Genomic DNA, 27,902 nt, shown 5'->3' with positions numbered 1-27,902 from the left:
GGGGGGCGATGGGGAGGGAAGGGGGAGCAGAGGAAAAGGGGGGGGGTTTAGTCCAGGAAGGCCTCCTGGAGGAGGTGAGCTTTCAGGGAGGTTTTGAAAGCTAATTTGGCGAATTTGAGGAGGGAGGGTGTTTCAGGCCAGAGGTAGGGCGTGGGTCAACGGCGGTGACCCCTGCTCCACGTCGGGACAGGCGAGATGGAGGCCCAGTGAGAAGATTAGTGAGCCCACCTTTTATCATCATCATCATCAATCGTATTTATTGAGTGCTTACTATGTGCAGAGCACTGTACTAAGCGCTTGGGAAGTACAAATTGGCAACATATAGAGACAGTCCCTACCCAACAGTGGGCTCACAGTCTAAAAGGGGGAGACAGAGAACAAAACCAAACATACTAACAAAATAAAATAAATAGAATAGATATGTACAAATAAAATAAATAGATAAATAGAGTAATAAATATGTACAAACATATATACATATATACAGGTGCTGTGGGGAAGGGAAGGAGGTAAGATGGGGGGGATGGAGAGGGGGACGAGGGGGAGAGGAAGGAAGGGGCTCAGTCTGGGAAGGCCTCCTAGAGGAGGTGAGCTCTCAGCAGGGCCTTGAAGGGAGGAAGAGAGCGAGATTGGCGGAGGGGCAGAGGGAGGCCATTCCAGGCCCGGGGGAGGACGTGGGCCGGGCGTCGATGGCGGGACGGGCGAGAGCGAGGTACGGTGAGGAGATCAGCGGTGGAGGAGCGGAGGGTGCGGACTGGGCTGTAGAAGGAGAGAAGGGAGGGGAGGTAGGAGGGGGCGAGGGGATGGACAGCCTTGAAGCCCAGGGTGAGGAGTTTCTGCCTGATGCGCAGATTGATTGGTAGCCACTGGAGATTTTTGAGGAGGGGAGTAACATGCCCAGAGCGTTTCTGGACAAAGACGATCCGGGCAGCAGCATGAAGTATGGATTGAAGTGGAGAGAGACACGAGAATGGGAGATCAGAGAGATGGCTGGTGCAGTAGTCCAGACGGGATAGGATGAGAGCTTGAATGAGCAGGGTAGCGGTTGGGATGGAGAGGAAAGGGCGGATCTTGGCAATGTTGCGGAGCTGAGACCGGCAGGTTTTGGTGACGGCTTGGATGTGAGGGGTGAATGAGAGAGCGGAGTCGAGGATGACACCAAGGTTGCGGGCTTGTGAGACGGGAAGGATGGTAGTGCCGTCAACAGAGATGGGAAAGTCAGGGAGAGGGCAAGGTTTGGGAGGGAAGACAAGGAGCTCAGTCTTCGACATGTTGAGCTTTAGGGGGCGGGCGGACATCCAGATGGAGATGTCCTGAAGGCAGGAGGAGATGCGAGCCTGGTCTGTGAGCCCACTGTTGGGTAGGGACTGTCCCTATATGTTGCCAATTTGTACTTCCCAAGCACTTAGTACAGTGCTCTGCACACAGTAAGCGCTCAATAAATACGATTGATGATGATTAGTGGCGGCAGAGGAGTGGAGTTCGCAGGCTGGGAGGGAGAAGGGCAGGAGGGAGGTGAGGGAGGAGGGGGCGAGGGGATGGATGGCTTTATAAAGCCAACAGTGAGGAGTTTTGGTTTGCCATGGAGGTGGATAGACAACTACTGGAGATGTTTGAGGAGTGTTTCTGTAGAAAGATAATCCGGGCAGCAGAGTGAAGTATAGACTGAAGTGTGGATTGACAGGAAGTTGGAGAAGTGAAGTGACTTGCCCAGGGTCACACAGCAGATATGTGGCCGAGCTGAGATTAGAACCCAGGACCTTCTGACTCCCAGGCTCAGGCTCTGTAAGCCTCTAAGTTGTATTTATTGCGCACTTATTGTGTGCGGACCATTATACTAAACGGCCGGGGGAGTCCAATAGAACAATAAACAGATACATTCCCTGCCCACAATGAGCTTGCAGTCTAGAGGGGAAGACAGATACACTAATAGAAGTAAATAAATGAGGGGTGTGGACATGAGTGGTGTGGGGCTGGGACGGGGGATGAAGAAAGAGAGCAAGTCAAGGTGACGCAGAAGTGAGGGGGAGAAGAGGAAAGGAGGGTTTAGGGAAGGCTTCTTAGAGGAGATGGGCCTTCAATAATAATAATAATAATGGCATTTGTTAAGCGCTTACTATGTGCAAAGCACTGGGGAGTTTACAAGGTGATCAGGTTGCCCCACGGGGGGCTCACAGTCTTCATCCCCATTTTGCAGATAGGGAACTGAGGCCCAGAGAAGTGAAGTGACTTGCCCAAAGTCACCCAGCTGACAAGTGGCGGAGCCGGGATTTGAACCCCTGACCTCTGACTCCAAAGCCCGGGCTCTTTCCACTGAGCCACGCTGTAAGGCTTTGAAGACAGGGAGAGTCATTGTCTGTTGGGTGTGAGGAGGGAGGGCGTTCCGGGCCAGAGGCAGGACAGGGGCGAGAGGTTGGCGGAGAGAGAGGCGAGATGGAGGCCCAGGAAGAAGGTTGGCATTAAGGAGCAAAGCGTGCGGCGGACTGGGTTGGCGTGGGAGAGTGGCGAGGTGAGGAAGGAAGGGGCCAGGTCATCGGGCAGAGAAGCAGCGTGGCTTAGTGGAAAAGAGCACGGGCTTTGGAGTCAGGGGTCATGGGTTCAAATCCCGGCTCTGGGCAAGTCCCTTCACTTCTCTGGGCCTCAGTTCCCTCATCTGTAAAATGAGGATGAAGACTGTGAGCCCCACGTGGGACAACCTGATCACCCTGTAACCTCCCCAGCGCTTAGAACAGTGCTGGGCACATAGTAAGCGCTTAATAAATGCCATCATCATCATCGGGCCACACCACTCGAGGTCTGAGTGGGCCTGAGAGCACTGACGCTCTGAGCGTGGCGGGTGTGTCCCCGGGCCACACGGGTGAGGGCTAATTGGGGGGCCCTCTGCCCCAAGGCAGGGGATAATAATAATAACAATAATAATAATGGCATTTATTAAGCGCTTACTATGTGCAAAGCACTGTTCTAAGCGCTGGGGGGATGCAAGGTGATCAGGTTGTCCCACGTGGGGCTCACAGTCTTAATCCCCATTTTACAGATGAGGTAAGTGAGGCACAGAGAAGTGGCTTGCCCAAGGTCCCACAGCTGACAAGCGGCGGAGCAGGGATTCGAACCCATGACCTCTGACCCCAAAGCCCGTGCTCTTTCCACTGAGCCACGCCGGATGGACCGAATGACCTCTGAGGGGATGGCAGCGCAGGAGGCAGCGGGTGCCAGGCGACCCATTCGGGGTGGCCGGGGGGGAGGAGAGGTTTCTGGGATCACCAGACCAGGGGGCACCTCTTCCCTCCCCCCGGCTCTCTGGGAAGTGGACCCTCCGGGCCCGGCCAGAAAGTCAGGGTCAATCAATCAATCAATCAATTGTATTTATTGAGCGCTTACTGTGTGCAGAGCACTGGACTGAGTGCTTGGGAAGTACAAGTTGGCAACATCTAGAGGCGGTCCCTACCCAACAGTGGGCTCACAGTCTAGAAGGGGGAGACAGGCAACAAAGCAAAACATATTAACAAAATAAAATCAATCAGTCAATCGTATTTATTGAGTGCAGAGCACTGTACTAAGCACTTGGGAAGTCCAAGTTGGCAACATATAGAGACAGTCCCTACCCACCAGTGGGCTCACAGTCTAGAAGGGGGAGACAGAGAACAAAACCAAACATATTAACAAAATAAAATAAATAGAATAGATACGTACAAGTAAAATAAATAGAGTAATAAATATGTACAAACATATATACGTATATACAGATGCTGTGGGGAAGGGAAGGAGGTAAGATGGTGGGGATGGAGAGGGGGACGAGGGGGAGAGGAAGGAGGGGGCTCAGTCTGGGAGGGCTTCCTGGAGGAGGTGAGGGGGTGAGGGTCGTGTTCCACCCGTCTGCCTCGTGCACCGGGCCAGAGCTGGTGGTGCCCGCAGAGGGGGTGGTGTGGTCTAGTGGTTAGCGCCCAGACCTGGAAGTTAGGAGGACCTGGGTTCTAAACCCTCAGAAGCAGCATGGCCTAGTAGATAGGGCCTGGGTGGCAGAAGCAGCATGGCTCAGTAGAAAGAGGCTTTGGAGTCAGAGGTCATGGGTTCAAATCCCAGCTCTGCCAATTGTCAGCTGTGTGACTGGGGGCAAGTCACTTCACTTCTCTGGGCCCCAGTTATCTGTCAAATGGGGATTGAGACTGTGAGCCCCCCTATGGGACAACCTGATCACCTTGTAACCTCCCCAGCGCTTAGAGCAGTGCCTTGCACATAGCGCTTAATAAATGCCATCATTATTATTATTAGAAGGCCCTGGGTTCTAACCCCGGTTCCATCACCTGTCTGCTGCGTGACTTTGGCCAAGTCGCTTCACTTCTCTGAGGAGCAGCGTGATCCTAGTGGATTGGGCCTGCACCTGGGAGTTCAAAGGACCTGGGTTCTTATCTCGGCTCCACCATCATCATCATCAATCGTATTTATTGAGCGCTTACTGTGTGCAGAGCACTGTACTAAGCGCTTGGGAAGTACAAGTTGGCAACATATAGAGACGGTCCCTACCCAACAGTGGGCTCACAGTCTAAAAGGGGGAGACAGAGAACAAAACCACTTGTCTGCTGGGTGACCTTGGGCAAGTCACTTCACTTCCCTGGGCCTCAGTTCCCTCATCTGTAAAATGGGGATTAAGATTAAGATAACCTTGTATCTACCCCAGCTCTTAGAACAGTGCTTGGCACATGTGAGCGCTTAACTAATACCGTAATTATTATTATTGTTATTATTATTCATCATCATCAATCGTATTTATTGAGCGCTTACTATGTGCAGAGCACTGTACTAAGCGCTTGGGAAGTACAAATTGGCAACATTATTAAGACAGTCCTGTGTGGGACAGGGATTATGTCCAACCTGATTATCTTGTCTCTACCCCAGCGCTTAGAATAGTATTCATTCATTCAGTCGTATTTATTGAGCTCTTACTGTGTGCAGAGCACTGGACTAAGCGCTTGGGAAGTACAAGTCGGCAACATATAGAGACGGTCCCGGCCCAACAACGGGCTCACAGTCTAGAAGGGGGAGACAGGCAAGAAAACAAAACATGTAGACAGGTGTCACAGTTGTCAAAACAAATAGAATTAAAGCTATATGCATATCATTAACAAAACAGAATAGTAATATGTACAAGTAAAATAAATAGAGTAATAAATCTGTACAAGTATATATACTAGTGCTGTGGGGAGGGGAAGGAGGTAGGGTGGGGGGGACATAGTAAGTGCTTAACAAATACCACAATTATTATCATTATTTTTGTTTTTATTATCATTATGCTGTACACACAGAAGGTGCTCAGTAAATACAACTGATTGATTATAATTATTATTCTCTGGGCCTCAGTGACCTCATCTATCGAATGGGGATGAAGACTGTGAGCCCCACTTGGGACAACCCGATGACTTTTGATCTACCCCAGTGCTTAGAACAGTGCTTGGCACATAGAGCTTAACAGATACCATCATCATCATTGTCGTCAACATCTTTCCAATGGGGATTAAGACTGTGAGCCGCCACGCAGGACAGGGACTATGTCCAACCTGATTCAGCACTTAACAAATACCAGAATTATTATTATTAGCTTGTATCTCCCCCATTGCATAGAACAGTAACTGGCACCTTGGAAGTGCTGAACAAGTGCCACAGTTATGATGATGCTGATTATTAGGGAGCGGTGAGAAGTGGTTGCAGGGGAAGGAGGAGGGAGCAGGCTGGGGTCCCCAAGGGCCCCCAGAGAGCCCGCAGAAAGCCCAGCCCAAAACCCCCGAGCAGCCCCCTCGGTGCTGCCGCCCGCCAGGGCGTTTCCCGGGGGCCGGGGCAGGAACGGAACACCTCACAGATGTTGAGGGTGGGAACTCCTGCCCCTGCCTCCTCCTCTCCCTCCTCCTTTCCCCTCCTCTCCCTCTTCCTTCTCTCTTGCCCTCCTCCTCCCCTTCTCGTCTCCCTCCTCCTCCCTCCCCCCTCCTCTTCCCCTCCTCTCCCTCTTCCTCCTCTCTTGCCCTCCTCTTCCCCCTTCTAGTCTCCCTCCTCCTCCCTCCCCCTCCTCCCCCTCCTCTTTCCCTCCCTTCTCCTCTTCCTCCTCCTCCCTCCCCCTCCTCCCCCTCCTCCTCTCCTTCCTCCCCCTCCTCTCCTTCCTCCCCCTCCTCTCCTTCCTCCTCTCTCCCCCCTCCTCCTCCCTCCCCCTCCTCCTCTTCCCTCCTCCTTCTCTCCCTCCCCCTCCCCCTGTTCGCCTTCTCCTCCTCTCCCTCCTCCTCCTCTTCCCCTCCTCCTCCTCTTCCCCTCCTCCTCCTCTTCCCCTCCTCCTCCTCTTCCCCTCCTCCTCCTCCTCTTCCCCTCCTCCTCCTCTTCCCCTCCTCCTCCTTCTCCTTCTCCTCTTCCTCCTCCTCTCCCTCCCCCTCCTCCCTCCTCCTCCTCCTCCCTCCTCCTCCTCTTCATCCTCCTCCTCTCCCTCCCCCTCCTCCTCCTCCCTCCTCCTTCTCTCCCTCCTCCTCCTTCCCCTCCCCTCCTTCTCCTCCTCCTCCCTCCGCCTCCTCTCCCTACTTCTCCTCTTCCTCCCTTCCCCTCCTCCTCCTCCTCCTCCTTCTCCTCCTCTCCCCCACCTCTTTATCCTTCTCTTTAGAGAAGCAGCGTGGCTCAGTGGAAAGAGCCCGGGCTTTGGAGTCAGCGGTGATGGGTTCGAATACCGGCTCCGCTGCTTGTCAGCTGTGTGGCTCTGGGCGAGTCACTTCACTTCTCTGGGCCTCAGTTCCCTCATCTGTAAAATGGGGATGAAGACTGTGAGCCCCCTCTGGGACAACCTGAGCACTTTGTAACCTCCCCAGCGCTTAGAACAGTGCTTCGCACAAAGTAAGCGCTTAATAAATGCCATTATTATTATTATTATTCTCTTCCTCCTCCTCCTCCTTCCCCTCCTCCTCCTCCTCCTCTCCCCCTCCTCTTTATCCTCTTCCTCCTCCTCCTCTCCCAGCCGGGGTGGTTTTCTGGTTCCTGGTCCCCTGATGGTCCCCTGGTTGAGCTGAGGGGGGTTGGGGGGTGGGTGGGAGGGCAGATAGAAGTCCATCTTCCCCTGGGGTGGGCGGGCGGGCAGGCTCACTGCCCCTGGATCTAACCCCAGCCCCGCCACCTGGCTGCTCTGTGACCTGGGGCCAGTCACTTCACCTCTCTGGGCCTCAGTTCCCTCTTCTGAAAAATGGGGGTGAAGACTGGGAGCCCCAAGTGGGAAAGGGGCCGCATCCAACCCAATTATCTTGGATCCACCCCAGCGCTTAGAGCAGCACCTGCCACATAGTAAGCGCTCAGTGAACGCCACAGTTATCGTTGTTATTCCCTGGCATCCGTCTGATACCGATTGATGATGATGATGGCAGAAACACCTGACCCTGCCTCCTCCTCCTCTCCCAGCTGGGGCCCTGGCAGCGCCAAGGTGGTTTTCCGATGCCCCTTCCCCTGGTCAGACCGAAGTCCACCTTTCCCCAAGCTTCCCTCCCCTGTTTTTTCTTAAAATATTATTATTTTCTATTATTCGTTATTTTATTGTTTTTATCTGGGGGGAGGTTAACCATTTTTTATGGTATCCGTGAAGCGCTTACTACGTGTCCGACCCCATGGTGGACTGGGGTCTGGCGTTAGATTTCCCTCCCCGTCAGCCCTGGGCTGGGGGCAGTGCCCCCCGCCCCCTGCCCTCTCCCCCCTACACGCTGGGGCTGGTTGACCGCCCCTCTGGGAGGCGGGGGCTGAGTAATAATAAGAAGAAGAATTGTGGTATTTCTGAAGCCCTCACTATGTGCCAGGCACTGTACTAAGCGCAGGGGTGGACACAGGCAGATCAGGTTGGACACATTCCCTGTCCCACGTGGGGCTGCCAGGCTCAATCCCCATTTTACAGATGAGGAAACTGAGGCACAGAGTAGTGAAGCGACTTCCCTGAGGTCGCAAAGCAGGCAGGTGGCGGGGCCGGGATGAGAACCCGCAACCTTCTGATTCTCAGGCCCGCGCACTGTCCACTCCACCATGCAATCGATAGCGTTTATCGAGCGCTCAACTGTGTGCAGGGCACTGTACTAAGCGCTTGGGAGAGTACAGTCCATCAGTGTTGGCATGCATGTTTCCTGCCCACAAGGAGAAGCTCCCTTTTAGACTGTGAGCCCACTGTTGGGTAGGGACCGTCTCTAGATGTTGCCAACTTGGACTTCCCAAGCGCTTAGTCCAGTGCTCTGCACACAGGAAGCGCTCAATAAATACGATTGATGATGATGATGAGAAGCAGCGTGGCCTCGTGGCTAGAGCCCAGGACTGGAAGTCAGAAGGACCTGGGTTCTAATCCCGGCGGCGCAGCTTGTCTGCCGGGTGAACTTGGGCGAGTCACTGCACTTCTGCTGACATCAGTTGCATCATCTGTAAAATGGGGGTTGAGACCGTGAGCCCCATGTGCGACAGGGACTGGGTTCTACTCAATTACTTTGTATCTACCCTAGCACTTAGTACAGCGCCTGGCACATAGTAAGCGCTTTACAAATACTAGGTTATTAATTATTAAGGAGCTTCCAGCGTCGAGGGATATCAATCAGTCTGCAAGAGGTATTTATTGAGTGCTTGCTGTGCGCAGAGCACTGGAATAAATGCTTGGGAGAGTACAATATAATAGAATATATACAGTGTTAAATATTTTTATAGCGTGGCTCAGTGGAAAGAGCACGGACTTTGGAGTCAGAGGTCATGGGTTCGAATGCCAGCTCCGCCACATCTGCTGTGTGACCTTGGGCAAGTCACTTCACTTCTCGGAGCCTCAGTTACCTCATCCGTAAAATAGGGATGACGACTGTGAGCCCCAGGCGGGACAACCTGATCACCTTGTATCCCCCCAGCGCTTAGAACAGTGCTTTGCACATAGCGCTTAACAAATGCCATTATTATTATTATTGTTAATGTACTATATAAAGCATACTATACAAAAATAACAAATATTGTAATACAATCATATGCGGACACATTCCCTGCCGTGAGCCCCACGTGGGACAACCTGATCACCTTGTATCCCCCCAGCGCTTAGAACAGTGCTTTGCACATAGTAAGCGCTTAACAAATACCATCATTATTATTATCATTATTATTATTATTATAGTGCCTGGCACAGTAAGCGCTTAATAAATGTCATCATTATTATTAGAGGGGGAGACCGATATAGAAATCAAGACGAATAAGTTCATTCATTCAATTGTATTTATTGAGCGCTTACTGTGTGCAGAGCACTGTACTAAGCACTTGGGAAGTACAAGTTGGCAGCATATAGAGACGGTGCTTACCCAACAATAGGCTCACAGTGTAGAAGGGGGAGACAGATGACAAAACAAAACATATGGACAGGTGTCAAGTTGTCAAAACAAATAGAACTAAAGCTAAATGCACATCAGGGCCCTACCGAGAGCTCACCTCCTCCAGGAGGCCTTCTCAGACTGAGCCCCCTCCTTCCTCTCCCCCTCCTCCCCCTCTCCATCCCTCCCGCCTTACCTCCTTCCCTTCCCCACATCATCATCATCATCAATCGTATTTATTGAGCGCTTACTACGTGCAGAGCACTGTATTAAGCGCTTGGGAAGTACAAATTGGCAACATCTAGAGACAGTCCCTACCCAACAGTGGGCTCACAGTCTAAAAGGGGAAGACAGAGAACAAAACCAAACATACTAACAAAATAAAATAAATAGAATAGATATGTACAGGTAAAATAAATAAATAAATAAATAGAGTAATAAATATGTACAAACATATATACATTTATACAGGTGCTGTGGGGAAGGGAAGGAGGTAAGATGGGGGGGATGGAGAGGGGGACGAGGGGTAGAGGAAGGAAGGGGCTGAGTGTGGGAAGGCCTCCTGGAGGAGGTGAGCTCTCGGTGGGGCCTTGAAGGGAGGAAGAGAGCTAGCTTGGCGGATGGGCAGAGGGATTGGGGGCATTCCAGGCCCGGGGGATGACGTGGGCCGGGGGTCGAAGGCGGGACGGGCGAGAACGAGGTACGGTATATACAGCACCTGTATATATGTTTGTACGTATTTATTACTCTATTTTACTTGTACATATTCTATTTTATTTTGTTAATATGTTTTGTTCTGTCTCCCCCTTCTAGACTGTGAGCCCACTGTTGGGTAGGGACCGTCTCTAGATGTTGCCAGCTTGTACTTCCCAAGCGCTTAGTACAGTGCTCTGCACACAGTAAACGCTCAATAAATATGATTGAATGAATGAATTAATTAATTAACAAAATCATCATCAATCATCATCAGTCGTATTTATTGAGCGCTCACAAGCCCGCAACCTTGGTGTCATCCTCAACTCCGCTCTCTCATTCCCCCCTCACATCCAAGCCGTCACCAAAACCTGCCGGTCTCAGCTCCGCAACATTGCCAAGATCCGCCCTTTCCTCTCCATCCATACCGAAGTAAAATCCAAAATAAACAGAATAGTAAATGCGTACAAGTAAAACAAGTAGAGTAATAAATCCGTATATACAGGTGCTGTGGGGAGGGGAAAGAGGTAGGGCGGGGAGGATGGGGAGGAGCCCACTGTTGGGTAGGGACTGTCTCTAGATGTTGCCAACTTGTGCTTCCCAAGCGCTTAGTACAGTGCTCTGCACACAGTAAGCGCTCAATAAATACGATTGATGATGAGGAGAGGAAAAAGGGCTCAGTCTGGGAAGGCCCCTTGGAGGAGGTGAGTTCTCAGGAGGGCTTTGAAGGGTGAGAAGCCAGGCCCCCCTGCCTCCCAAGAGGCGGCTGGGACGTGGTTGCCGAGGTCCGTGCTGACGGAAGCTTCTCCCTCCCTCCTTCCTTCTCTCCCTCCGCCTTTCCGCCCGCCGCGGCCCCCCAGGAATTCAAGGAAGGGCGCCGTGCCAGCCACACAGCCCCCCAGGTCCTCTTCAGCCACCGGGAGCCGCCCCTGGAGCTCAAAGACACGGACGCCGCCGTCGGGGACAACATCGGCTACATCACCTTCGGTGAGCCCGGCCGGGGGGTGCGCGGGGGTGGGACAGGCCCCGCCACGGCCACGGACCCCAGCGGCGAGGGGACTCGGAGCCCGCCGCATTCAGTCATTCATTCAATCGTATTTATTGAGCGCTTACTGTGTGCGGAGCACTGTACTGAGCGCTTGGGAAGTACAAGTTGGCAACATCCAGAGACGGTCCCTACCCAACAAGGAGCTCACGGTCTAGGAGAAGCAGCGTGGCTCAGTGGAAAGAGCCCGGGCTTTGGAGTCAGAGGTCATGGGTTCGAATGCCGGCTCCACCACAGGTCTGCTGTGTGACCTTGGGCAAGTCACTTAACTTCTCTGAGCCTCAGTTACCTCATCTGTAAAAATGGGGATTAAGACTGTGAGCCCCACGTAGGACAACTTGATCACATTGTATCCCCCCCCAGTGCTTAGAACAGTGCTTTGCGCATAGTAAGCGCTTAACAAATGCCATCATTATTATTATTATTTTAGAGGGGGAGACAGACATGAATACAAATAGATACAACAGTAAATTACAGATATATATATAGATAGGTACATATGTGCTGTGGGGAGTCATTCATTCAATCGTATTTATTGAGCGCTCACTGTGTGCGGAGCACTGTACTAAGCGCTTGGGAAGTACAAGTTGGAAACATATAGAGACGGTCCCTACCCAACAACGAGCTCATGGTCTAGAGGGGGAGACAGACATTAATACAAATAGATACAACAATAAACTACAGATATGTACAGATAGATACATATGTGCTGTGGGGAGTCATTCATTCAGTCGTATTTATTGAGCGCTTACTGTGTGCGGAGCACTGTACTAGGCCACATGGGACGGAGCGAGCCCACCCGCCACCGGGGCTGGAGGGGGGGGACCCCCTGTGCCACGAAGCCCGGATGGCCCAGTGGTCAGCGGGGACGTCCTTGGGCCCGGCCTGGGAAAATCCCCCTCCGGAAGGTCACCGGGGGCGGCTTCTGCGGGACCGTGGCGGTCATCCGACCGGGCATGCCGGCCCATCATCATCATCAATCGTATTTATTGAGCGCTTACTGTGTGCAGAGCACTGGACTAAGCGCTTGGGAAGTACAAGTTGGCAACATATAGAGGCAGTCCCTACCCAACAGCGGGCTCACAGTCTAACCTCTGGCCTTCCCGAATCAGAGGGTGGAGAAAGTGTGGGGACGAGGCGGGCGCGGTGGGCAGCCTGGCAGATCCACCGCCCCGAGATGGCCCGGCCCTTAGTGGCCCCGGCCCTGTGCCCCGGGGGCCTGGGGCAGCCTGAGGAGAGATACTCTCCACTCATCATCATCATCATCAATCGTATTTATTGAGCGCTTACTATGTGCAGAGCACTGTGCTAAGCGCTTGGGAAGTACAAATTGGCAACATATAGAGACGGTCCCTACCCAACAGTGGGCTCACAGTCTAAAACTCCCCTCTCCTCCCCTCCCCACAGCGGGGTCGAGCCGTTAGAGCCCAAGTCTCGGAGTCAGAAGGAACCGGGTTCTCATCCGATGGTACCTCGGGCAAGTCCCTTCTCTGGACCTTGATGACCTCATCTGTATAATGGGGATGAGACTGTGAGTCCCATATGGGCCTGGGACTGCGTCCAACCCGATTATCTTGTATCTACCCCAGAGCTTAGAACAGTATTTGACATCATCATCATCAATCATATTTATTGAGCGCTTACTATGTGCAGAGCACTGTACTAAGCGCTTGGGAAGTACAAATTGGCAACATATAGAGACGGTCCCTACCCAACATTGGGCTCACAGTCTCAAACTCCCCTCTCCTCCCCTCCCCACAGCGGGGTCGAGCCGTTAGAGCCCGAGTCTCGGAGTCAGAAGGAACCGGGTTCTCATCCGATGGTACCTCGGGCAAGTCCCTTCTCTGGACCTCGATGACCTCACCTGTAAAATGGGGTTGAGACTGTGAGCCCCACGTGGGCCTGGGACTGCGTCCAACCCGATTATCTTGTATCTACCCCAGAGCTTAGAACAGTATCCGACATCATCATCATCAATCGTATTTATTGAGCGCTTACTGTGTGCAGAGCACTGTACTAAGCGCTTGGGAAGTACAAATTGGCAACATATAGAGACAGTCCCTACCCAACATTGGGCTCACAGTCTCAAAGACTGCCTAAAAGTCAGACTAAGTCTCACAGTCTAAAAGACACAAAGTAAACGCTTAACAAACACCGCGATTATTATCGCTATCGTTAGTTTTATTGCCTGGCTTCCCCGGCCCCCAACCCAGCGGGGGCAGTTGATTTCTCCCGTTTGCCCTACGACCCTTTCCTTCATCATCAGTCGTATTTATTGAGCGCTTACTGGGTGCAGAGCACTGTACTAAGCGCTTGGGAAGTACAAGTTGGCAACGTATAGAGACAGTCCCTACCCAACAGTGGGCTCACAGTCCCAACTACATGCCAGGAACTGTACTAAGCGCTGGCGTGGACACGGTCCCTGTCCGCCGTGGGGCTCCCGGTTTCCACCCCCATTTTCCAGATGAGGGAACTGAGGCCCGGAGAAGTAACTATTTTTTTTTTTGGATCAATCAATCAATCAGTTGTATGTATTGAGCACTTACTGTGTGCAGAGCACTGGACTAAGCGCTTGGGAAGTCCAAGTTGGCAGCATAATCCCAACCCCCTCCTCAATCGTTGAGGAAAGCTAGCAGCTCAGGTTGAGCTAGGGCAGGCAGAGGGATTCCAGGTCCTGGATCCAGCTAGATTTGAACTCAGCACCTGGGGGTTCCGCGGAATGAGGGGGCGGGAGATCCGCAGGGGGTAAGAGACGTTGAGCGTGGGGGAGGAAGGGAGCAGGGGCGAGGGCGACGAGCAGGGGAAGGAAGAGGAGTGGAGGTTGGGCCGGGTGGGGAGGGGGAGCAGACCCAAAGGTCGTGAGTTCTAATCCCTGCTCTGCCACTTGTCTGCTGTGTGACCTTGGGCGCCTCACTTGGCTTCTCTGGCCCTCGTCTGGAAAATGGGGATGGAGACTGTGAGCCCCACGTGGGACAGGGACTGTGTCCAATCAATCAATCAATCGTATTTATTGAGCGCTTACTGTGTGCAGAGCACTGTACTAAGTGCTTGGGAAGTACAAGTTGGCAACGTATAGAGACAGTCCCTGTCCTGAGGTCTCCAGGGGACGTGCCAGGAAGCAGGGTGCCTCACCTTTCACCCGACTTTTCACCTCCAGCGTGCCCGCTGACGCCCCAGGAGGACCCGGGTTCGGGGGATGCCTCGGCCTCCTGCTCGTCTGGGCCCGAAGCCGCTCCTGTCGGCGTCTGTCCCTACCCCCGTCCCCTCCCCGTCCCCCTGTTTGGGCTGGCAGGGCGAGAGGATCGTGACGGCTGTCTGTCTGTCTCTCCTTCTCTCCATTTTTCCATCTGTCCGCACCTTCGCTCCCCAGTGCTGTTTCCCCGCCACACCAACGCCAATGCCAGAGACAACACCATCAACTTGATCCACACGTTCCGAGATTACCTGCACTATCACATCAAATGCTCCAAGGTGAGGGGAGGGGGCACCGCCGCAGACCCCCCGGGCCCCGGGGAGGAGGCCGGGCGCGGGGCCGGAGAGGGGCCGCCTCTGGAAGGGGGGGATACGTGGTGAGGGGAAGGGGCTGAGTCGACCAGGAAGACCCCAGCCCACGAGGGAGACGGAGACGGGGGGCACCCGGCGGGAGGGAGGGCGAGACCCAGAGGAAACAGTTGAGAGAGGTTAGTTGGGGCCTGGAGAACTCGAGAAGTCATCACTCGATCGGATTTAGTCCCTTCCCGACGATCGATGGGGTGGGCGGAGCGTGGGAACAAAAGCTTTTAATAAGAATGATCGGATTAAGCGCTTACTACGTGCCCAGCACCGTTCCAAGCACTGGGGTAGTGACAGGGTCGTCAGGTTGCCCCACGTGGGGCTCACAGTCTTTGTCCCCGTTGTACAGATGAGGTCACCGAGGCCCCAAGAAGTGGCTTGCCCAAGGTCACCCAGCAGACGAGTGGCGGAGCCGGGACTCGAACCCACGCCCTCTGGCTCCCAAGCCCGGGCTGTTGCCGCTAAGCCACGCTGCTTCTTTTGGGCGTTGAGGGGGGTGCCCCCTTTGCAATGCCTTTGGACAGGTGGGAGAGAGGAGGAGGCCCGCCCCCTAATAATAATAATAATAATAATGATAGCATTTACTAAGCGCTTACTATGTGCAAAGCACTGTTCTAAGCGCCGGGGAGGTTACAAGGTGATCAGGCTGTCCCGGGGGGGGGCTCACAGTCTTGATCCCCATCTTCCAGATGAGGGAACTGAGGCCCAGAGAAGTGAAGTGACTTGCCCAAAGTCACCCAGCTGACAAGTGGCGGAGTCGGGATTTGAACCCATGACCCCTGACTCCAAAGCCCGGCCTCTTTCCACTGAGCCACGCTGAGCCCTTTGGGGAGCATTTAGGACAGAGGGGAGGACAACGGGACTGTCTCCCTGCCTCCGAGGCCCCGTCAGGAGCTCCCCGGCCCGAAGGGCCGCCCGGCCGGGGCACCAGGAGGCTGCCCTTGGCCACAGTGGCCAGCCAAGCTGACCCTCCTCCCTCCCGTGCTTTGTATCTCTCTCTCCTCCTCCTCCTCCCTCTACCTCCCTTCTCCCTCCTCCTCCTCTCTTCTTCCTCCTCCTCCTCCTCCTCCTCCTCCTCCTCCCCCCCCTCCTCCTCTTCTTTTCTTCTTCTCTTCTTCTTCTCCTCTCTTCTCCTTCCTTCTCCTTCCTTCTCCTTCCTTCTCCTTCTCCTTCTCCTTTCTTCGTCTTCTTCCTTCTTCTTCTTCTTCTTCTTCTTCTTCTTCCTCCTCCTCCTCCTCCTCCTCCTCCTCCTCCTCCCCCTCCTCCTCCTCCTCTTCTTTTCTTCTTCTCCTCTCTTCTCCTTCCTTCTCCTTCCTTCTCCTTCTCCTTCTCCTTTCTTCTTCTTCTCTTCTTCTTCTTCTTCTTCTTTTCTTCTTCTTCTTCTTCTTCTTCTTCCTCCTCCTCCTCCTCCTCCTCCTCCTCCTCCTCCTCCTCTTCTTCTTTTCTTCTTCTTCTCTTCTTCTTCTCTTCTTCTTCTCTTCTTCTTCTTCTCTTCTTCTCCTCTCTTCTCCTTCCTTCTCCTTCCTTCTTCTCCTTCTCCTTCTCCTTCTTCTTTCTTCTTCTTCTTTCTTCTTCTTCTTCTTCTTCTTCTTTTCTTCTTTTCTTCTTCTTTTCTTCTTCTTCTTCTTCTCTTCTTCTTCTCTTCTTCTCCTTTCTTCTCCTTCCTTCTCCTTCCTTCTCCTCCTCCTTCCCCTTCTTCTCCTTCTTCTTCTTTCTTCTTTCTTCTTCTTCTTTCTTCTTCTTCTTTCTTCTTCTTCTTTCTTCTTCTTCTTCTTCTTCTTCTTCCTCCCGCCCCCCAGGCCTACATCCACACGCGCATGCGGGCGAAAACGTCCGACTTCCTCAAGGTGCTGAACCGTGCGCGCCCAGATGCCGAGAAAAAGGAAATGAAAACAATCACGTGAGTCGGGGACCCCTGGAGCGAGGTGGAGGAGGGTCAGGGCGGCGGGAGGGAAGGCACTCACCTAGGAGGGGAAACGAGCGGCGTTCCTCCTCGCCGCCGTCCCCCAAATCGGTGCTTTGCACATAGTACGCATTTAATAAATGCCATTATTATCCCCCTTTTAGACTGTCCCCCCCCCCCCCCCCCCTTTTAGACTGTGAGCCCACTGTTGGGTAGGGACTGTCTCTATACGTTGCCAATTTGTCCTTCCCAAGCGCTTAGTCCAGTGCTCTGCACACAGTAAGCACTCAATAAATACGATTGATGATGATGATGATGATGAAATCAAGGCCTGCTGAGAAAGCCAACCCACCTGCCCACCAGATGCTCAGAGAATCAACTCTCTGGCTTGGGTGGTGCCCAGCGGTCTGCCCCATGGTTAAAAATAATAATAGTAATAATAATAATAATGATAGTACTTAATAATAATAATGATGGTATTAAGTTCTTACTCTGTGCCAAGCACCGTTCAGAACACTGGCACAGATACAGGGTAATCAGGTTGTCTCACGTGGGGCTCACAGTAGAGAAGCAGCGTGGCTCAGTGGAAAGAGCACGGACTTTGGAGTCAGAGGTCAGGGGTTCGAATCCCGGCTCCGCCGCGTGTCTGCTGTGTAACCTGGGGCAAGTCACTTAACTTCTCTGAGCCTCAGTTACCTCATCTGTAAAATGGGGATTAAGACTGTGAGCCCCATGTGGGACAACCTGATCACTTTGCATCCCCCCCAAGCGCTTAGAACAGTGCTTTGCGCATAGTAAGCACTTAACAAATGCCATCATTATTATTATTATTATTATTGCACCTCATTTTACAAAATAGGGAACTGAGGCACGGAGAAGTGAAGTGGCTTGCTCAAAGTCACACAGCAGGCAAATAGAGAAGCGGCGTGGCTCAGTGGGAAGAGCGTGGGCTTGGGAGTCGGAGGTCGTGGGTTCGAATCCCAGCTCCGCCACTTGTCAGCTGTGTGAGTCTGGGTAAGTCACTTAACTGTTCTGGGCCTCAGTGACCACATCTGTAAAATGGGGGTGAAGACTGTGAGCCCGACGTGGGACAACCTGATAAACGTGTATCCCCCCCAGCGCTTAGAACAGTGCTTTGCACTTAGTAAGCGCTTAACAAATATCGTTATTATTATAAGTGGCGGAGCTGAGATTAGAACCCGTGACTCTGACTCCCAAGCCTGGGCTCCTTCCAGTAAGCCACGCTGCTTCTTTTGGGGCCTGAGGGGGTGCCCCCTTGCGATCCTTGTACTTCTCAAGCGCTTAATACAGTGCTCTGCACACAGAAAGCGCTCAATAAATACGATTGATTGATTGATTGATCCCTTTAGACAGGTGGGAGAGAGGAGGAGGCCCCCTTCCCCTTTCCCGCTTGTGTGTCTAGCGCTGTTCTAAGTACTGGGCTGGATTCTGGTTCATCAGGTTGGGCCCAGTCCCTGTCCCACCTGGGGCTCCCAGTCTCCATCCCCATTTTCCAGAGGAGGGAACTGAGGCCCAGAGAAGTGAAGTGACTTGCCCAAGGTCACACAGCAGACAAGTGGCAGAGCCGGGATGAGAACCCTGGTCCTACCGATTCCCAGTCCCGAGTCCTGCCCACAAAGCCACGTGGTTGGAAGGGCAGAACAGTCAGTCAGTGGTATTTATTCATGCAGCGTGGCTCAGTAGGAAAGAGTCAGAGTCAGAGGTCATGGGTTCAAATCCTGGCTCCGCCAATTGTCAGCTGTGTGACTTGGGGCAAGTCACTTCACTTCTCTGGGCCTCAGTTACCTCATCTGGAAAATGGGGATTAAATCTGTGAGCCCCACGAGGGACAACCTGATCACCTTGTAACCTCCCCAGCCCTTAGAACAGTGCTTTGCACATAGTAAGCGCTTAACAAATGCCATCTTTATTATTATTATTATTCATTCGGCCGTATTTATCGAGCGCTTACTGTGTGCAGAGCACTGGACTAGGTGCTTGGCAATTTGGCAACAGATAGAGACGGTCCCTACCCCACAGCGGGCTCACAGTCTAGAAGGGGAGAGAGACAACGAGACAAAAGGAGTAGACAGGCATCAATAGCATCCAAATAGATAAACAGAAGTATTTATTGAGCTCTTACTACTGTGTGCAGAGCACTGTACTAAACTCTTGGGAAGGGACCATGGGACACTATAGCAGCCTGTTGGAGGCCCAGGGCGGCTCCCATCCTCCTCCTCCGCAACAGGCTGTGCCCCTTTGGCCCCCACCCAGGCTGGCTGCAGCGGGCCAGTGCCCAGGGCGGGAGTCCGTCAATCAATCAATCAATCAATCGTATTTATTGAGCGCTTACTGTGTGCAGAGCACTGTAGTAAGCGCTTGGGAAGTACAAGCTGGCAACATATAGAGACAGTCCCTACCCAACAGCGGGCTCACAGTCTAAAGGGGGAGACAGAGAACAAAACCAAACATACTAATAAAATAAATAGAATAGATAGGTACAAGTAAAATAGAGTAATAAATCTGTACAAACATATATACATATATACAGGTGCTGTGGGGAAGGATAGGAGGTAAGATGGGGGGGATGGAGAGGGGGACGAGGGGAAGAGGAAGGAAGGGGCTCAGTCTGGGAAGGCCTCCTGGAGGAGGTGAGCTCTCAGTAGGGCCTTGAAGGGAGGAAGAGAGCTAGCTTGGAGGATCATCATCATCAATCGTATTTATTGAGCGCTTACTGTGTGCAGAGCACTGTACTAAGCGCTTGGGAAGTACAAGTTGGCAACATATAGGGACGGTCCCTACCCAATAGTGGGCTCACAGTCTAGAAGATGGGTAGAAGTCTAAAAGGCGGATGGGCAGAGGGAGGTCATTCCAGGCCCCGGGGGAGGACGTGGGCCGGGGGTCGACGGCGGGACAGGGAGGCTGAGTAGGTGCGAATGAGGTTGCCCGATTCAGCCGTCCGACTGTCAGCCTTCCCCGGGATCCCGGCAGGAAGCGCTCAGACAGCGGAAGCCCGCGGAGACAGAATTATCGCCCAGTTCCCCTTGCCGCCCTAAAGCTCGCGGGCCTTGAGCGGACGGTCCCCGCCACGGAAATCTCTCGGGGCCCGTCGGCCCCTGTGGGGGTGGCCACGGGGGTCAGGGCGGCTTTGGGAAATCAATCAATCAATTGTATTTATTGAGCGCTTACTGCACTGGACTAAGCGCTTGGGAAGCACAAGTTGGCAACATAGACGGTCCCTACCCAACAGTGGGCTCACAGTCTAAAAGGGGAAGCAGGGGGCGGGAGGGGGCCAAGTGGGGGCGAGGGTCTTGCCCGCCGTCGGGGGAGCCGGGAAGGGGCAGGAGAAGCCGGGGGGATCTGGGGCTGGGGATGGATGAGCCTTCCCCGGGCAAGCAGGGAGGTGACCTTGGGACTGCCTCTATATGTTTCCAATTTGTCCTTCCCAAGCGCTTAGTACAGTGCTCTGCACACAGTAAGCGCTCAATAAGTACGATTGATGATGATGGTGATGATGACGTGGGCCTCCCCTCTCCTCCTCCCCAACCCCCCCGCCTTACCTCCTTCCGCTCCCCGCAGCACTTTCATTCATTCATTCATTCATTCAATCGTATTTATTGAGCGCTTACTGTGTGCAGAGCACTGTACTCAACGCTTGGGAAGTCCAAGTTGGCAACATATAGAGATGGTCCCTACCCAACAACGGGCTCACAATTTGTACAGATTTATTGCTCTTTATTTATTTTACTTGTACACGTTTACTACTCTATTTCTATTTATTCTGTCTCCCCCTTCTAGACTGTGAGCCCACTGTTGGGTAGGGACCGTCTCTCTATGTGGCCAACCTGGACTTCCCAAGCGCTTAGTCCAGTGCTCTGCACACAGTAAGCGCTCAATAAATACGATTGAATGAAGGAATTTATTTTGTTAATGATGTGCATGTACCTTTAATTCTATTTGTTCTGACGATTTTGACACCTGTCTACGTGTTTTGTTGTCTGTCTCCCCCTTCTAGACTGTGAGCCCGCTGTTGGGTAGGGACCGTCTCTCTATGTTGCCAACTTGTACTTCCCAAGCGCTTAGTACAGTGCTCTGCACACAGTAAGCGCTCAATAAATACGATTGAATGGATGAATGGAGGGCAGGGACAGCCCCAAGTGTCACCCCTGACCCCCTTGGGCACCTTCCCCAGTCTTCTAGACTGTGAGCCCGTTGTTGGGGAGGGATTGTCTCTTTATCTGTTGCCTAATTGTACTTTCCAAGCACTTAGTCCAGTGCTCTGCACACAGTAAGCGCTCAATAAATAGGATTGAATGAATGAATGAGAGGCGAAGGGCCAGGGCCGGGAGAAAGAGGTGGATCGGGATCTGTCGGGGAGGGAGGCCGATTCCGAGGCCCCCGGATCGGCCCGTGCCGGAGGGTCCGGGAAGGGGACGCCCGTGATCCAAGTCAGAGCAGGACCTGGAAGCAGGACCGTCCAAAGCAGCTTCTCCCCACCTGGGAGTCTCATTCCTCATCATTCACTCAGTCGTATTTACTGAGCGCTTACTGGATGCAGAGCCCTGGACTAAGCGCTTGGAAAGTCCAGTTCAGCAATAAAGAGAGACAATCCCTGCCCACGCCGGGCTTACAGGCCAGAAGGGGGAAGACAGACAGCAAAAGGAGGAAACACAGGCATCAATAGAAATCAATCATATTTATTGAGCGCTTACTGTGTGCAGAGCACTGTACTAAGCGCTTAAAAAATAATAAATACGACTGATTGATTGATCTCAGGTTGTCCCACGGGGGGCTCACAGTCTTCATCCCCATTTTACAGATGAGGGAACTGAGGCGCGGAGAAGTTAAGTAACGTGCCCAAAGTCACACAGCTGACAATCGGCGGAGCCGGGATTTGAACCCATGACCCCTGACTCCAAAGCCCAGGCTTTTTCCCACTGAGCCACGCTGCTTCTCTGCCATATAATATATAATTATATAATATAATATATAATATAATTATAATTATATAATATAACATATGATTATATGATATATTATATTTTATATAAATAAAATTATAGGTCCGTGCACAGCAAAGCGAGTAAACGGGCATCAATAGAAATAAATAGAATGATAGATATATACGTGTATTCATTCATTCATTCATTCAATCGTACTTATTGAGCGCTTGCTGTGGGCAGAGCACTGGACTAAGCGCTCGGGAAGTACAAGTCGGCAACATAGAGAGACGGTCCCTACCCAGCAACGGGCTCACAGGCTAGAAGGGGGGAGACAGGCAAAAAAAACCCAAACCAAAACAAGTAGATCAATAAGTATCAGTACCATCAGAATAAATAGAATTATAGCTATATACAGATCATTAATAAAATATAGTAAATATATACAAATAAAATACAGTAATAAATATGTAGAGATATATACAGGGGCTGTGGAGAGGGGAAGCGGGTAGGGCAGAGGGAGGGAGTGGGGGCGATGGGGAAGAGGAAAAAATGGGGGGCTCGGTCAGGGAAGGCCTTCTGTGGGGTGGGGAGAGGGGGAAGAGCAAAGGGAGGGAATTGGGGTGACACGGAAGGGAGGGGGAGCTGAGGAAAAGGGGGGCTTAGTCTGGGAGTCTCCCCAGCTCGACTCTTGGCTCCTCGGGGGCGGGCCTCATGTCTACTAACATTGTCATTCAGTTGTCATCCCGGCTCCACCGACTGTCAGCCGTGTGACTTGGGGCAAGCCACTTCACTTCTCTGGGCCTCAGTTCCCTCATCTGTAAAATGGGGAGGAAAACTGTGAGCCCCCCGTGGGACAACCTGATCACCTTGTAACCTCCCCAGTGCTTAGAACAGCGCACGTAGTAAGCACCAATACCATCATTATTATTATTATTATTGAGAAGCAGCGTGGCTCAGTGGAAAAGAGCCGGGCTTTGGAGTCAGAGGTCATGGGTTCAAATCCTGACTCTGCCAATTGTCAGCTGTGACTTTGGGCAAGTCACTTCACTTCTCTGGGCCTCAGTGACCTCAGCTGTAAAAATGGGGATTAAGACTGTGAGCCCCCCAACCTGATCACCTTGTAACCTCCCCAGCGCTTAGAACAGTGCTTTGCACATAGTTAAGCGCTTAATAAATGCCATCACTTTAGGCAAGTCACTTCACTTCTCTGGGCCTCAGTTCCCTCAGCTGTAAAAACGGGGATTAAGACTGTGAGCCCCCCAACCTGATCACCTTGTAACCTCCCCAGCGCTTAGAACAGTGCTTTGCACGTAGTAAGCGTTTAATAAATGCCATCATCATCATCATCATTATTGAGCACTTAGCACATAGCACAAATTCCATCATTATTATTATTATTATTCTTGAGCTCTGACTCTGTACTAAGCACTTGGGAGAGGATCAATAAATGCCGTCATCATCATCATTATTGTTGAGCACTTAGTAAGCACATAGCACAAATTCCATCATTATTATTATTATTGAGCTCTGACTCTGTACTAAGCACTTGGGAGAGGATCAATAAATGCCGTCATCATCATCATTATTATTGAGCACTTAGCACATAGCACAAATTCCATCATTATTATTATTATTATTATTATTATTATTATTGAGCTCTGACTCTGTACTAAGCACTTGGGAGAGGATCAGTAAATGCCATCATCATCATCATCATTATTATTGAGCACTTAGCAAGCACATAGCACAAATTCCATCATTATTATTATTATTATTGAGCTCTGACTCTGTACTAAGCACTTGGGAGAGGATCAATAAATGCCATCATCATCATCATTATTATTGAGCACTTAGCACATAGCACAAATTCCATCATTATTATTATTATTGAGCTCTGACTCTGTACTAAGCACTTGGGAGAGGATCAATAAATGCCGTCATCATCATCATTATTATTGAGCACTTAGCACATAGCACAAATTCCATCATTATTATTATTATTATTATTGAGCTCTGACTGTACTAAGCACTTGGGAGAGGATCAATAAATGCCATCATCATTATTATTGAGCACTTAGCACATAGCACAAATTCCATCATCATTATTATTATTATTCTTGAGCTCTGACTCTGTACTAAGCACTTGGGAGAGGATCAATAAATGCCATCATCATCATCATTATTGAGCACTTAGTAAGCACATAGCACAAATTCCATCATTATTATTATTATTGAGCTCTGACTCTGTACTAAGCACTTGGGAGAGGATCAATAAATGCCATCATCATCATTATTATTGAGCACTTAGCACATAGCACAAATTCCATCATTATTATTATTATTATTCTTGAGCTCTGACTCTGTACTAAGCACTTGGGAGAGGATCAATAAATGCCGTCATCATCATCACTATTATTGAGCACTTAGCAAGCACATAGCACAAATTCCATCATTATTATTATTCTTGAGCTCTGACTCTGTACTAAGCACTTGGGAGAGGATCAATAAATGCCATCATCATCATCATCATCATGATTATTGAGCACTTAGCAAGCACATAGCACAAATTCCATCATCATTATTATTATTATTCTTGAGCTCTGACTCTGTACTAAGCACTTGGGAGAGGATCAATAAATGCCATCATCATCATCATCATTATTATTGAGCACTTAGCACATAGCACAAATTCCATCATCATTATTATTATTATTCTTGAGCTCTGACTCTGTACTAAGCACTTGGGAGAGGATCAATAAATGCCATCATCATCATTATTATTGAGCACTTAGCACATAGCACAAATTCCATCATTATTATTATTATTGAGCTCTGACTCTGTACTAAGCACTTGGGAGAGGATCAGTAAATGCCATCATCATCATCATTATTGTTGAGCACTTAGCACATAGCACAAACTCCATCATTATTATTGAGCTCTGACTCTGTACTAAACACTTGGGAGAGGACAGTACAACAGTAGATACATTCCCTGCCCACAACGAGCGGACAGTTTAGCTGGGGGAGGACCGAAGCGCTCAGTCCAGTGTCCTGCACACAGTAGACCGCCGGCTCTTGGAGGGCAGGGGAAAGTGGCTGCTAACTCCGTTGGACTCTCCCAAGCGTGTAGCAGAGCGCTCCGCACCCGGCGGGCACCCACTAGGCCTCACCGGTCGATTTTCCCGACTTATCCTTTAAAAGGGGGAAGACCTTCTCGTCCCGCTAACGTCGGGAGCAGGAGGAGGAGCAGGGAAGAGCAGGAGGCGGTGACGGACGGGTCCCGCGGGCCGGAGCGCACACACACACTGCCGGAACATCCTAGCTTGGGAAGCGGCGCCCCTCCAGATTCCCAAGAAAGACACCCCCCGCCCCGGCCCATCCCTCCCCCCGGCCCCGATCCCGTTTTGTACTCGTCCGGAAAATAATCTGCAGAATCGAGCAGTGCTTGCAAGGACTTCAGAATTCCCGAGAATTTAAAAAGGAAAAAAAAAAACCACCCAAGGGGGGGGAAAAAATGATCTCACTTCGAATCAATTCCTTTTCTTGATCTCTCCCCCCCGTCCCCACTCCCTCTTTCCGAGCTGTTTCGCTTGCGCAGTACGTTACTGGTAATGAGTTGCAGGAAAATACGCGTCGACTTGTGTTCTCTTGAAGTATTTCGAGTCCCAAACCCCTGTATCCGGAGGATCGCGGTTGGGTCGTTAATAAAGGAGATCTTTCTATCTTACCGGACGTGGCGGCTGCTTCCTTGGGGAGGTGGGGAGTTGGCACGGATGGGGCGCCTCTCTGATGATAATTATTGTGATATTTGCTAAGCGCTTACTATAACGGATAACAAATTTACCAGGTCAGACACAGTCCCTGTCCCACGTGGGGCTCACAGCCTCCACTCCCATTTGACAGACGAGGGAACTGAGGCCCGGAGAATCTATTCTATTTATTACATATCTATCATTTCGTTAGCATGTTTGGTTTTGTCCTCTGCCTCCCCCTTTTAGACTGTGAGCCCACTGTTGGGTAGGGACCGTCTCTTTATGTTGCCAACTTGGGCTTCCCAAGTGCTTAGTACAGTGCTCCGCACACCGTAAGCGCTCAATAAATAAGATTGATGATGAAGTGACTTGCCCAAGGTCACACAGCAGACAAATGGTGGAGCTAGGATTAGAACCCATCACCTAACGCCCAGGCCCAGTTTCCATCAATCAATCAATCGTATTGAGCGCTTACCGTGTGCAGAGCACTGTACTAAGCGCTTGGGAAGTCCAAGTTGGCAACATAGAGACAGTCCCTACCCAACCGTGGGCTCACAGTCTAAAAGGGCTCACTTTCCAGATGAGGAAACTGAGGCACAGAGAAGTGAAGTGACTTGCCCGAAGTCACCCAGCAGGCAAGGGGCGGAGCCGGGATGAGAACCCGGGTCCTCTGACTCCCATTAATTCATTCATTCAATCGTATTTATTGAGCGCTTACTGTGTGCAGAGCACTGGACTAAGCGCTTGGGAAGTACAAGTTGGCAACATGTAGAGACGGTCACTACCCGCCAGCAGGCTCACAGTCTAGCCCAGGTCCTAGGCTCTTTCAATCAATCAATCAATCAATCAATCGTATTTATTGAGCGCTTACTGTGTGCAGAGCACTGTACTAAGCGCTTGGGAAGGACAAGTTGGCAACATGTAGAGACGGTCCCTACCTGACAGCGGGCTCACAGTCTAGCCCAGGTCCTAGGCTCTTTCAATCAATCAATCAATCAATCGTATTTATTGAGCGCTTACTGTGTGCAGAGCACTGTACTAAGCGCTTGAATAATGGTATTTTTAAGCACTTACTATGTGCAAACCACTGGGGAGGTTACAGGGTGATCAGGTTGTCCCATGGGGGGGTCAAGGAAGAAGCAGCATGGCTCAACGGATAGAGAATTGTTCTGGGAATCGGAAAGACCTGGGTTCTCATCCTGCCTCTGCCACTTGACTGCTGTGTGACCTTGGGTAAGTCGGTTCACGTCTCCGAGCCTCAGTTCCCTCATCTGGAAAATGGGGATGAGGCGTGCGAGCCCCGTGTGGGACGGGGGCGTGTCCAACCTGATTTATGATTTACTTGGATGTACCCCAGCACTTAGGACGGTGCTTGGCGCAGAGCGTGGCTCAGCAGAAAGAGCCCGGGCTTTGGAGTCAGAGGTCAGGGGTTCGAATCCCGGCTCCGCCACACGTCTGCTGTGTGATCTTGGGCAAGTCACTTCTCTGAGCCTCAGTTACCTCATCTGGAAAATGGGGATTAAGACTGTGAACCCCATGAGGGGCAAGTTGATCACCTTGTATCCCCCCCCAGCGCTTAGAACAGTGCTTTGCACATAGTAAGCGCTTAACAAATGCCATTATTATTATTATTATTATTATTATTATCATTATTATCATCATTATTATTATTATTAATAAGTACCATAATTATTATTTGGGCCCGAGCCGGGCTGCGGAAGAAAAGCCAGATGAGCCCCTGGCTCACGTCCACACGGCAGGGTGAGGAGGAGTTATTTCATCAGCAGAGAAGCAGCGTGGCTCAGTGGAAAGAGCCCAGGCTTTGGAGTCAGAGGTCAGGGGTTCGAATCCCGGCTCCACCACGTCTGCTGTGCGACCCTGGGCCAGTCACTTACCTTCTCTGAGCCTCAGTTACCTCATCTGTAAAATGGGGATTGACTGTGAGCCCCACGTGGGACAACCCGATCACGTTGTATCCCCCCCCAGCGCTTAGAACAGTGCTTTGCCCGTAGTAAGCGCTTGACAAATGCCATCATTATTATTATTATTATTATTAGTCATATTTATTGAGCGCTCACTATGTGCAGAACACTGTACTAAGCGCTTCACCGCCAAGCAGGCCAGCGGTTTGGAGCAGTGAGGGTGGCAGTCGGAGCCCCTTGTTGCCTGGAAATGGAGCCCTTGGCATCATGTCACTTCACTTCTCTGGGCCTCAGTTCCCTCACCTGTAAAATGGGGATGAAGACTGTGAGCCCCACGTGGGACAACCTGATCACCCTGTATCCTCCCCAGCGCTTAGAACAGTGCTTTGCACATAGTAAGCGCTTAACAAATGCCAATTATTATTATTATTATTATTTCTCCTAGGGGTTCAGGGCAGGGCGCTGCCCCCGGGGTCACCCAAAGGAGCTAATAGTGTTTCTGGGGTTGGGGTGGGAACAATCAATCAATCAATCAATCAATATTTATTGAGCGCTTACTGTGTGCAGAGCACTGTACTAAGCGCTTGGGAAGTCCAAGTTGGCAACATAGAGAGACGGTCCCTACCCAACAGTGGGCTCACAGTCTAAAAGAAGAAGTGGGGTGGCCCCTGCTCATGAGCACTGTGGGGTGGGAGTGAGGGAGCACTGCCACCCCCCACCCCCCACCGAGGATGCTTTGGGAGCACCGACACCCTGGTTGACGAGCCCG

At 51.4% G+C, this 27,902-nt stretch overlaps 1 protein-coding gene across 1 annotated transcript in view; it reads left to right on the top strand.

Moving 5' to 3' along the window:
• ARPC2 (actin related protein 2/3 complex subunit 2) overlaps positions 1 to 25,186 on the top strand; it is a 76,222-nt gene extending 51,036 nt beyond the window's left edge. The window contains exons 7-10 of the mRNA XM_038743717.1: positions 10,877 to 11,003; positions 14,432 to 14,532; positions 16,413 to 16,513; positions 24,661 to 25,186. Of these exons, the coding sequence (XP_038599645.1) occupies positions 10,877 to 11,003; positions 14,432 to 14,532; positions 16,413 to 16,513; positions 24,661 to 24,685 (354 nt within the window). The 3' untranslated portion in view covers positions 24,686 to 25,186. The remainder of the gene's footprint in view (positions 1 to 10,876; positions 11,004 to 14,431; positions 14,533 to 16,412; positions 16,514 to 24,660) is intronic.
• The last annotated feature ends 2,716 nt before the right edge of the window (positions 25,187 to 27,902 follow it).

Source organism: Tachyglossus aculeatus, chromosome 1, assembly GCF_015852505.1.
Source record: "Tachyglossus aculeatus isolate mTacAcu1 chromosome 1, mTacAcu1.pri, whole genome shotgun sequence".
In the NCBI taxonomy this organism is placed as follows: domain Eukaryota; kingdom Metazoa; phylum Chordata; class Mammalia; order Monotremata; family Tachyglossidae; genus Tachyglossus; species Tachyglossus aculeatus.
This window is presented reverse-complemented; position numbering and strand designations above follow the sequence as displayed.